The 11,815-nt window shown below is 35.1% G+C and overlaps 1 protein-coding gene across 2 annotated transcripts; it reads left to right on the forward strand.

Annotated features, from left to right (window-relative positions):
* Nucleotides 1-896: 896 nt before the first annotated feature.
* LOC135582419 (uncharacterized) lies at nt 897-11,806 on the forward strand. 2 transcript variants are annotated; one of them, XM_065140586.1, is made up of 13 exons: nt 897-1,143; nt 1,264-1,357; nt 2,201-2,252; nt 2,509-2,591; nt 2,714-3,154; nt 3,277-3,721; nt 3,870-3,948; nt 4,046-4,176; nt 5,958-6,189; nt 7,096-7,231; nt 8,726-8,820; nt 8,914-9,037; nt 10,174-10,556. In XM_065140586.1, the coding sequence occupies exons 1-13, from the start codon at nt 1,061-1,063 to the stop codon at nt 10,219-10,221; spliced, it is 2,043 nt and encodes a 680-aa protein (XP_064996658.1). In that variant the 5' UTR covers nt 897-1,060; the 3' UTR covers nt 10,222-10,556. The 2 variants fall into 2 exon arrangements, with proteins under 2 accessions (XP_064996658.1, XP_064996657.1); XM_065140585.1 differs by lacking the exon at nt 10,174-10,556 and adding an exon at nt 11,552-11,806 and having other exon boundaries at nt 899-1,143.
* The last annotated feature ends 9 nt before the right edge of the window (nt 11,807-11,815 follow it).

An 11,815-nucleotide genomic window follows, 5' to 3' on the forward strand; every position in this document is an offset into this window, starting at 1 on the left:
AGACTATACATGAATTGTTTTTACCTCAAGAACATCTTAATAGATTGCACATCATTCATGATAGAGAATAGAATAATAGCATGTAGCCTAAGAAAGAAGTCCCAACCAACAACAGTAAAAGCTAAAATTGTTTCTACCTTAAATAATGTCCTGAGTGAAAAGACCTTTTTTTTTTTTTTTTTTCTAATAATATGTTTTCTTTCGAGTTTCAATTCAAGGTAAATAAATATCATAATATATTTATTTAATAAATAAATAAATAAATGTATCACAATTAGTAAAACTGAAAAATTCAAAAAAGACCTTTCTTTTACATGTCATTCATTATCTCCATCACAGCACATCTTTCGAATGTCCAACACAAAAGACATGACTCGAACATTTTTTTAATTATTATTTTTTACTAATAAAAATAAGTGTTATCGATAGAAAAATATAATACAAAGTACCTTAGACCAAAATAACTACAGAAAAAGGGATCTAAACCCATAACCCAAGCCAGACCATCACAAACCTATATTTTGTTCTTTAACTTGTAACATTCAGCACCATCTCGTACGATAGATAGTTTGGTGAAATTTTATATTTGACATAACACGTTTTAGTTTTTGTATGATTTTATAAGTTTATCTGACTCATCCCAAATAATTTTGTTTTAGTACGGCAAGCACATATGGATAAACAGTAATTCTAATATTTTTCTTTTTTGGATGAATTTGAGTACATCCATATTCAAATCTTATGAACCATATAATAATTTTAAAAAGATTAATATAAAGGGAAAACCTAATTATGGATGATTTTTCTGGATAAATTAATCTAAATTTAATCGATGGTCTCAAGAAAACCAATAAAAATTTCCAAAAGAAAAGAAAAAAAAACTAAACCTCGTTTCTTGCAGCTCGCAGAAGCTACGGGAGGCGGGTTTTAGTACTCGAGTCGGTGGCGCTTCCGTAACTCTCGCCGCGGCGCGGCTCTCGCTGTCTTATCCTTCTTTTCCACCGACAGACGGCATACTATATATTCTCTTCGAGTCTTGGATTCTCCATTCATCGATCGCATGGCAGCCGCCGAGACCGAAGTGGATGGCCCGGCTATCCGAACCCTGGGCGCCCTGTTCTCCGTCTCGACTGTCTACCTCTCGTGAGTCGATTCATCATCATGATCAGCGTCATCCTCTTGATTTCACAGAAATCGCTCTTTTCTTCTTTGCTTTTAGGGTTTTTGAGTTTTGTTCTCTTTGCTGGGGTCTTAACTGGACAGGGATGACGCTAGGGTTAGCGACTTGGAGGTCTCTGATCGCATTGGTAGCCTGGAAGAAGAAGAAGAAGAAGAAGGTGAAGAAAGCGAATCCAGGGTAACTATCTTTTGTTTTCCTATGTAGGATTTCTTTCTTAGTTAGGATCGAGTCGGTTTTCTTCCAAGTTGTTGGAACTTAAGCTTTATTTGAGAGCTAATGATGCATCATCTGCACATGGTGCATGACGATCTTGGTCTGTTGACTACGCTGAGTTCGGAGTTTAGCATACATGGCTTAATAGTCTCTTGACTAGATTAGAATACCCCTTCCTAAATGGCGTTCTGTGGTTGACACTTTGATGCGTGAGGAGGTCAATCGAGGAAGATGCATTCTGGAGGCGTATTTCCTTCTCTTACAAAGTCAAATCATCGAGACCTTGGAGAGATTTTTGGGTATTCAAATCAATCTCAAAGGAAGAGGTTGGACTTAACATTTATATATTACTGTGTTGGAGCCGTCGAGGTTTATCTGCAAGCTCTTATTGTTCATGTCCGGTTGAACCATCTTATTTGCTCCGCTGTTTTAGCTAGTCCTGTTCCCATCCTATACACATTGACGAATTGGACACAACTAACTACACGTCCTCGTGGGTATCGAAGATCTAACTTGTCGAAGAAATAAGCATACGAGATGCATATTTTCTATTGAAATTTGCTTCTCTCTTTGAGGTCTGAATCTAGTTCCTGGGAAACTTGTAAATAAGTTTACTGTATCTTGTCCTGAATTTTAAGCTGGTAAAATTCTTTCTTTATTTCAAATTAGTTTATCTTCTAAATACTTATCTTATGCCAATGTCCTATAAACAGTTGTTTAATACAACATTTCCAGTTATTTAGTTGCTGGACTTATATTTATTAGATAATGGATTTTCTCTTACTATGTAACTTGTGGATGTTGCAGAGATCTACTATCACTTGTGACGCCAGCAAAAGCGGCAAGCAGGAAACAGATTGTAAAAATTCTGAACTTCTATACTTTCATGTACTTTGGCTAATTTTAAATTTGTCTTTTTTTTTTTCACTTTCATGTTCTTTTTCAAATTTCTGAACTTTTATACTGTTGCTCATTAAAAATGTGTCTCTACTAGCTTTTCTGTATCTACTAAATTGCCACTGTATATAGACCTTTACTTTGCAAATTTTCATTTACCTTTTTAGAACTTCTGAGTTAGTTTAAAATTTGACCATCCCTATTGTTGGACCTTCCAGATTGTTATTTGATGGAAGATGCGGAACTAGCTCAGAGTATGGCTGCTCTTGGACTCCCAGTTTCTTTCAAGACAAATAAGCAGGTAAGTGCCCACTGAAGATCAATAATCCAGTTTGTGTGAACTTTGGATTTTCTAATGGTATGAGCTTTCCATCTTTTATTTATTTGGTGTTTGCGTTATATTAACCTGTTTATCCATTGTAGAGAAAGGTGTCTACTTCAGCGAAGAGAAAGGGAATGCTGGTGAAATCTAAGTATGCTCATAATGATGTAGAGGAACAAGATCCTGGCATTTCTAAAGTTGAAAAGGTTCTTCGTGATGGCACAATTTTACCTGTTTCCATCAATAGTACAGAATGGGTAGCTTCTAATCTTGATGATTTAGAGGAAAGTCCTAGTAGCAGTGTGCACTTTGATGCACAGTTTGTATGCGAAACTGCTGTAACCACTAGTGAGGTTGGTGAAAGTCAAGATTGTGATGAAATAATCACATTGGAACATGTGGTTGATGAATTTCAAACATCTGGTGGCAATGTAGATGTTAAAATTTTAGACCATAATAAGAATTTAGATACTGGAAGTTTTACGCAAGATGTTTCGGAAGAGTTGAGCTCTGGACATTATTTGGAGTTGCCTAACAAACAGGTTCTCTCCTATACCATTTGATTTTACAAGTACAAAAGAGAAAAATATTTTTGATTGACTAGATCTGTGGCTCTGCAATGCTCTGTTGAGCCTTCTCACTTGTTCTTCGAGTGATCTTGCAGGAGTCTGATAATACTTCTGTATGCTTGGAAGTTGGTGACTGGAGGGTATTATGGGATGATTATTATCGGAGAAACTACTTTTACGACTCCATAACACAGCAGACAACTTGGTACGCTCCTCCGGGATTCGCGTATCTGGCATCCAACCAATCTACTTCTAATGGCTTGTCTGCTGATGCAGCTGAACAGCATTCAGGCTTTGAGATTGATTGTGATACTGACAGACATCAGGATGCAAATGTAATACAAGCTGAAAGTGATCCACTCCTGGAAAACGAAATTGTTATAGATCAGATGCTATCAGATTCCTCTGATAAAAGCAACTATGTTAATTGTCTTGGTATAAATCGTGGCTCTGAAAGTTTCAACACGATCACCAATGCCAAAGAAGTTTCAGAGTATCTATTTTCAGACCATCCTACATGCATCAATGACAATACCAGAGGTTGCACTATACAATCTTCTCCCTACAGCTTCTTTTGATCCGCACATTAGATGTTAGCTACCATAAATGGTTAAACTTCAGTAAAAGTTTCAGTTCTGAAAAGTGTAGAGGACTAATACAAAGCTGGTACTTGTGATCTCTGAAACAGATGAGCTTGAAACTTTGGATAAACAAGCAGAGAAAGTCACTCACGATGAGGCATCACTTGAAATTCCCATACAAAACTGGTACACTGAAAAATATGAATGCTCTCTCTTTGTTGAAGTATTTGTTTTGTTCTCAAGACAGTCATTTTAATTTCATGTTGATATGATTTTATGGCAGTTTGATCACTTCATCAGATGAGATAGGTTATGTTGGAGAAGGAAATGAAGGCTCTATGACAGATGAGCTGGGCAATAATTATGTGTCTCTTAATGGCAAAAAGAAGAGGAGAGCAAGAAGGCAAAAATCAGGTGAACAAAATTATGTAAAAAGATATGCAAATGCTAGATATAGTAACTTATTCTTTTGCAGTTCTCTTTTTAATTAAGGTCAAGATCAGGATGACAAGAGGTATATATGGGGTTAGATGAGACAAAATGTTTGCATTTGTGGGGTAGGTGTAGTATCTAGTAAGGATAAAATCACAAAAAAAAGGCTTAAGATGAGTTGGACATGTTGAAAGGAATTATTAGATGCATCACTTAATCAATATGATTTAGTTCCTATTAGTGGTTACAAGAGAAAATAGTGGTTATCACATTCTCATTTTCCATTTGCTTCACAGTTCAATTTGTATATTGATGAGGCCAGATTTGGTCATTAGTTTAATAAGCTGAATCTAATCCAACCTAGCCCACTTACCAAGCCCGAACTTCAGGAAGACTCGTCTAAATTGATCTCAGATGCGATGTCCAATTCTTATAAAACTAGTTCTGGAGGTGTTCTCGGCATGACCTCTTTGATGCTCAAGTTCGAAATGACCTAAGGTAGAGAAATGAATATTCAAATTGGTGAGAGAGAAAGTGTTTGTTTGTCTGGTACCGAGAGATTTTTCTTCAATAAATTCATGGATTTTACTTGTTTTAGTCAAAGTGCAAATGCTAGGTCATGGGTATTGGTATCTGGTAGCTTTCAACAGTATGGTGTTGGTAACCTGTGGTCCTATTTTTGGCTAAAGAAATGTGTAATGAAGTCCTAGAGTCACTAAAAATATGCTGGGAGTTATTTTAGGATTCTTGCAACTTCTTTGTGGAGAATTGCACCTTACATCTGGTGTTTTATAAATATATGTTAAAGGAACATTACAAATTACATAGAATTATTGGTGTATTGAGTGAAATGTTCTTGTTTGTAGTGGTTCCACAAGCTTTCTCTTATATTCTTTTTGACCTTTTCATGTCTTTCGATATGGAGTTCCATGTCTTATGCATGTGGTTGCTTTTGGTTTCTTTCAAGTTACTTTAAACTTGTAATAAGATGAGATACGAAAGTAAAAGGCGAAAGGGGTCATCCCAGTAAACGAGGCTCCCACCAATGTGGGGTTTGGGAAGGGTCATTGTACTCAACTTTACCTCTATATTTAGAGAAATTGTTTTCTAGACTCGAACTCTGATTTCCTGGTTTGCAATGGAGCAACTTTGCCGTTGTACCCAGGCTCACCTCGAGATGGAAACTTAAAGTACAAATATATTTACATTTGTTAGATACTGTTGGCAAATTCTTTTGTGGCTTTTGAACGGACTGGATACTCACTGAAACGTGTCTTCTTTTTCTTTGGTATACCTCCCAAGAAATGTTTTATGAATTGAAGAATGGGTAAAAGAGGGTGACTTTACGTTTCAGAAAACCTTTTCATTTGTGCATACTGGGTAGACCAAGTAGTTGGTTATTATAAATTGATAAAATTGTACTTGTTATCAGGTCTGTTCTGATCATAATTAGATAACTGGGAGGGAGCTTTATCAAATAAGGAAGAAAGAAAAGAATTAACATACCATAGTCATAACACCAACAAAAAAAAATCTCATGGAATTGTTTTGAAAACGATCACTGAGCATTGGTAGCTCTGAAATGTTAATAATGTTTCATGTTTGTGTCTAAACAAGATCTGTTTATAATTCAGTGTAGAGCTTTAAGATGCTTTATAGGATTTAGTGCAGAGCATGAGACCATTCCGTTTCTAAATTTTTTTTAAGGCATTTAGCCATAGTTGTGAGGTCGTAACTTTGATTCTACTTCTGTTTCATTGTAGAGCCTAAATCGCCAGGAGTTTATGAAGGTGTCTCTGCCAGTACTTTCAAGTATTGGTGCCAGAGATATTCACTATTTACCCGATATGATAGTGGCATAAAGTTGGATGAAGAAGGATGGTTTTCTGTCACACCGGAGCCCATTGCAAGACATCATGCAAACCGTTGTGGTGGTGGTGTTGTGATTGATTGTTTTGCTGGAGTTGGTGGAAATGCTATCCAATTTGCCATAAAGTGCGTAAGTAATGTTATTTCAGTAGTTATCTTCTGCATTTTATTTCCATAGTGATTTTCTGCATTATGTATCAGAACTATCCCTTTGATGAAAGAAAAAAATCTGATTATTTCTTTCTCTTATTAGCTTGATAGTAGGTGTTCTTTTCTCTGGTATTTCATAAACACATAAAAGCTTCAACATAATTGAGGTTATCCATAATAAATGACTGGCTTGGCTAACTTATCTATAATCAATGAGTTTGATCCTGCGAATAAGAAAAAATAATTCCTTAAAGCTGATTGCTTTTCTCTTCGATTGGAGGCCAAGTTTATCACACGTCTTCCTAACATCACAGTTCTGTTGGACATATAAGAAAAACAAATTCAGTGATGGTAGGAGCTATGAAGTAACATTCACTGCTTAACAAAGATGCATATGCCTCTTAATATGAGGATAGACCCAGCCCCCAGTGTCCAAATGACCCAGCTAGCAATGCTATGGTCTATCAGTCTATGTTAGATGATTGTTGGAGCTCAATCTTTTTCACGTAGTACGAATTCAAAGCTTTCCCTCAGCAGACTCTCAACTAAATCTGGCATGCAGCCTTGCTAATAAAAATGGATTATGCAGTGGTGCAAACTTATTTTGACTAGGGCTTATTGCCCTGGTTACTGCCAGTGTGCATTTACTACCTTATTTGTGGGATAATGTTGCCAATATCATTGCCCCCCTTGGAGGATGCTTCTTGATTCTAGGAACAGGTTAAGTTAGCATAGAAGTTACATGTGATGCAGTTTTGTCATTTATGAAAATCTGTTTATATAAGTTGTATTGTATGTATTTGTTGTCCCTCCTTCGAATGTAATTTAAAATATGATTTTTCATTTTCAAAATCTTGATTGTGGGTATCCATTTTATTTCAGGAGTAATTATGTTATTGCCATTGACATTGATCCTCAAAAGGTTGAGTTCGCATATCATAATTCTACTATTTATGGAGTTCGTGACAAAATAGACTTTGTTCAAGGTGATTTTTTCAAGATGGCAGCTTACATGAAGGTACAATCTGCATGACAGATAAACATAATAGGCTTCCTTTTGATAAATGAGCAGAATGTTTTGCCTAATTAATGAACTATTCATTCTAAAATTGTTATCTGTAGCACAAATGGCACCAACAGCTCATGGTTTTCTTTTCATTCTAAAATTGTTATATGTAGTTAAAATAGCATCAATAATCAACTACATGCAGATTTTGGGTTCAAGACCCTTTGGTTCTTTGCTAATCATCACTTCTTTGTGTTTAAGGAGTTATATTCAACTTATAGAAGAGAATAATGATTATAACTTATTCAACATAAGAGAAGAAATTCAAGTTTTGTCTAAATTACAAAATTTCCAGTATCCTATATTTTCTCATGTATTTCTTGTTAAGGTTTAATCACTGAGAAATCCTCTAGGATTTAGAGCTACTGAGCTCTGCAAACATTTTATTAGCTTGGCTGCTTAGACAGCTCAGCAGTTTGCTTTGAGTGATGGTTATAAAGATGACCAAAGGCCTTCTCATTTTCTCTTTTGGTTGATTTGCTGTTCTAGTAGAACTTTTTCTCTGATGTTGAATACGATAATATAAAATATGATAAAAGTGTTTTGATACTCGACGAGGTTAGTTCTCTCACTTTTTCTGATACTTCAGTACTTTGATAAACCCTATTTTCTGTGTCTTCAAGCATCTTTAATTATATTTCTCCTCTAATTGTTTATTATGCAGGCCATTTGGTAGATAAGATTCGGTTTTGAAAAGGTAGTGATAACCCGAGAGTAATCAAAGGAGAAGAGCAACAATGGGAAGATTGGGTCTTTCTGAGTCATTTGATATGGGAAGAGAGATTAGAAATTGTCACTAGAGGATTTCTACACACAATATATTTGCAAACTATTTTAGCACATAAGTTGCATCGGCTTATGATTAGAATATGACAGAAAACCTTGGATCATGGTAGCATTGGCCCTCTACAACCTAGGTGTCAAGTGGTTTGAGTCATAATAAAAGCCTCTATGCTTTTGTAACCAACATTGGTAGGAACCTTGTATTTGGTTCTCGCCTTTCAGGTACATGATACATACATAGGTTAGCTTGAAATGTCCTGCCCAAGTGAAAACATAAATGGAATAACCACCTTTTTATCTATTGGTCATGTCAGAACCTTTTCGTGTAAACAATTTAGATATGGAACATAAATGAAAGTGAAGGAGATTGGATGGAAGATATGACAGATTGACAAAGACCTATAGTTTTGACTAGTTGCCAACCATATCAAACTTTGGAAAAGTGACTCAATTGTGAAATGTGAAGAACTAATAAAAGAGAACATAGGCTTTGTTACATAAATGAAATGATTTTGATGCATCTGAACTAATTTACGAGTACTAAGATACGGAACCATATAAGAATCCACCACTTTACAAAATGGTGACTCTACTTATGAAGGATGTAATCTGCATCTAGTTATTCAACTAATACACTGCATTGTCTATTGTATTCTGATGTAGGGAGACTCCGTGTTTCTATCACCGCCTTGGGGTGGACCAGATTATGCAAAAGTGCAAACTTATGATATCAGATCCATGCTTAAGCCTCATGATGGGTTTGTTTTCTTTTTTCACTTATTATGCAATTATAGTTCTTTACTGATTTGTCAACCATCAATGAATTTTATTTTCTTTTATTAATATATCAGGTACCATCTCTTCAAAATTGCAAGCAGGATTGCCTCCAAAGTAGTAATATATCTTCCTCGGAATGTTGACTTCAACCAATTGGCAGAGCTTTCTTTATCAGTCGATCCTCCTTGGACACTTGAGGTATATTTCATTTAAAATCTGCAGTCTTTTGGCATTTATTTGAATGATAACAAACAATGTATGCCTTTTGTTGACACAGAATGGGATTTTTTTTATAAAACAAAATGTGCATATATAATTAATTCAAACATAATGAATAATATTTTTATTTTATTTTGATAGCTATCCGTGTAAAAGTTCAGATGTAGAACTCAGTAGTGGATGCCTAATTGTAATTCTTTGTTGCTCTAAAGAACTAGAATTTGGAATGTAGGAACTCTCAACATTCCAGATTGTTAGCATTTTCATCTCTGGATATGAGTGAGGGAGTGACCAACTCAGATGTTGGTTGCCACAGTTAGGGGAAGTGTATCGACATTTATAAGTGGGCTGATTTTGTTGATGTCAAGGTTGTAGAAAAGGATAGAAGATAATACATTTCAGATAAAAGAGAGAACAGGAGGGAGTAATATTGTTGAATTAAGACGAAAAAAATATCCTGCAGTTGATAATTATCTTTGATATTTTTGTTAACTTATGTTTGGTTGCAGAATAGACTGAACCTTTGTTAGGATAAAAGAAGCTAATAGATGGTTTTTTAAGCTATATTTCACTTATATTGTTTTGCCCTTAGGACACTTTTAAATAGGCCTTGGATGCAAGCAAACATGAAAGCAAGCCATGTGGCTTTACATCACATTTTAGGATTTTACTTCTTAAATAGATCATATTAAGTAGATCTAAATCTGATTTAAAACTCATTAAATTTTTTACTTGATTGGTTGGATCACTAGTTTGATGGTTTAGTTTAAATGTTGGTTTAGATTGCCAGCTTGCAGAGGCAGCAAGTTTCCAACTTTTTATGTTAACGAGGAGATGAGGTTGGGTAACTGATAGAGAACAGGTTCCATGGTAAGCTATTACCGAAGCAAGAATGACAAATATGAAAATTTTATGACTAAACAAATTGACAACTTTCAAAATTATGATTGTGGAATTGGTATTCTGATTATTAGTTGTTGCAACAGAGTCAGGAACTAGGAAAAGACTTAATCCAGATCATGACTAAAAGAGACAAGCAAAAAGAGTCACCTTTGTTATTTGAAATCAACATAATAATTGCATTTTCAAGAGCTGATTGCTTCTCTTATTTGCAGCCTCATCTGGATATGTCACTCTGTCATAGGAATCCAGAAAGCAATTGACTGGGCATTCTATTCTTAAGAGAAAAAATTAATCCAATAAATCATCAACTGGATGTTGCTGCACCATGCACTTTAATAGTATTAGTGCTTACTCTAGCGTGACAATGTATTAAATCAAGGTGGTATTTAAAAGTCCTTCCACAAAATAGTTGAATTGAGAAATAGAACTTGATGTACCGAATCTCAAACCTATGTGATACTCTGTTATAACTCTATAATTTGACATAGGACAAGTAAGCTTTTTTAGCTTTATTGAACTTGGGTCTTAAGTTCAATAAAATGACCTACTGTTCTTTGTTTCTATATTTATTACAATGAAGGGTGGCATTCTAAGATAGGTCAGGCAACTCGTGGGATGTTGGTTTCATTAATTCGTAGTTCAGTTTTTCCTTATAATGACATTATAGATGTTTCTTCTAAAGAAGCATTAATTCCAGAATGGCCAAAATGTGCCCACATGATTTGAGGTTATTCTTGATAGGAGAATATGGTACGACTCTCTCTCTCTCTCTCTCTCTCTCTCTCTCTCTCTCTCTTTTCTGTAGATCATTTTTTGTTACAATGTCCTTACATAATTTGAGTCTATTCATGATAGGGAAACAGGGTACTCCTGTATGTATTTGATGTAGGTCATTTTTTTACCCATATTCAACATTTATTATTTATTATTTTATCATTTCCGAAATAAAGGGAAGATGATGTATGAACATGAGGGGAAATAAACAGATTATAATCAGTTTATTTTAAATGTTGAGTTTGGAAGAGTTGTAGATAAATCTGGAAGATATTAGTGATAAATGAACATCATTCCACTTTCTCTGGCCTCTTAATTCTTAATTCTGATACACTTCAAAATGCTTATGACAGCCATACTCTCATCTTCTGATTAATTGTCATTTAATACTTTTTTGAAATGCTTATGAAATCATATTCTGATTTTCTTGGTTATTGATGTATGGTAACTATATTATTGCCATATCCTGTTGCATTATATGATATAATGTCAGGAATTGAGGTATGCTCATGTTTTTATCCATACCCCATCTCCCCGTGTTAATGTTTAATAAATAAGCCAAGACACGTAGATTATGGATCTTAATAAGATGAGATTAATAATATTCAAGACACCATCATCCAACCATATTTACCTATTTCTCACAAATTCGAATCCTTAAAAAGCCGGAGAAATTATGATGTTTTCTGGTATGATGGCCTTCAATTGTTTCGTGTTTTTTTTTGTTTCCTCGTCTTTTGCTACAACAAAAGTGCCATTTTGAATTAGTAAGACAGACAGGCAGTGATTTTGCCTAATTATATTCCCTTTTTGTAGGTTGAGAAGAATATATTGAACGGGAGGCTCAAAGCTGTCACTGCCTATTTCACTAGTACATCTTGACTCGACTCTCTAAACACTGTTCCGTTTTGTGATTTCGCTGCTAAAAATGCGGGTGATGTTTGCTTCTCCTATTTATCTGTAATTGTGTCAGAAAGAATCTCCGCCGTCCCCTAATCAAGACTAGTGAGATCTCTGTACGTTGTTTGTAACTTCTCCTTTTATGTTATGACAGGGTCGGTCTCTCTGAAACTGTCTTCT

Source organism: Musa acuminata, chromosome BXJ3-2 (genome assembly GCF_036884655.1).
Source record: "Musa acuminata AAA Group cultivar baxijiao chromosome BXJ3-2, Cavendish_Baxijiao_AAA, whole genome shotgun sequence".
NCBI classification, from domain to species: Eukaryota; Viridiplantae; Streptophyta; class Magnoliopsida; order Zingiberales; family Musaceae; genus Musa; species Musa acuminata.

Bases quoted from the DNA above. Each gene is read 5' to 3' on its own strand.
- LOC135582419 (XM_065140585.1), top strand. From the start codon at position 1,061: ATGGCAGCCGCCGAGACCGAAGTGGATGGCCCGGCTATCCGAACCCTG. The intron at 2,592-2,713 runs GTAAGTGCCCAC...TATCCATTGTAG, and splicing joins CTTTCAAGACAAATAAGCAG to AGAAAGGTGTCTACTTCAGC. The intron at 7,232-8,725 runs GTACAATCTGCA...ATTCTGATGTAG, and splicing joins AGATGGCAGCTTACATGAAG to GGAGACTCCGTGTTTCTATC.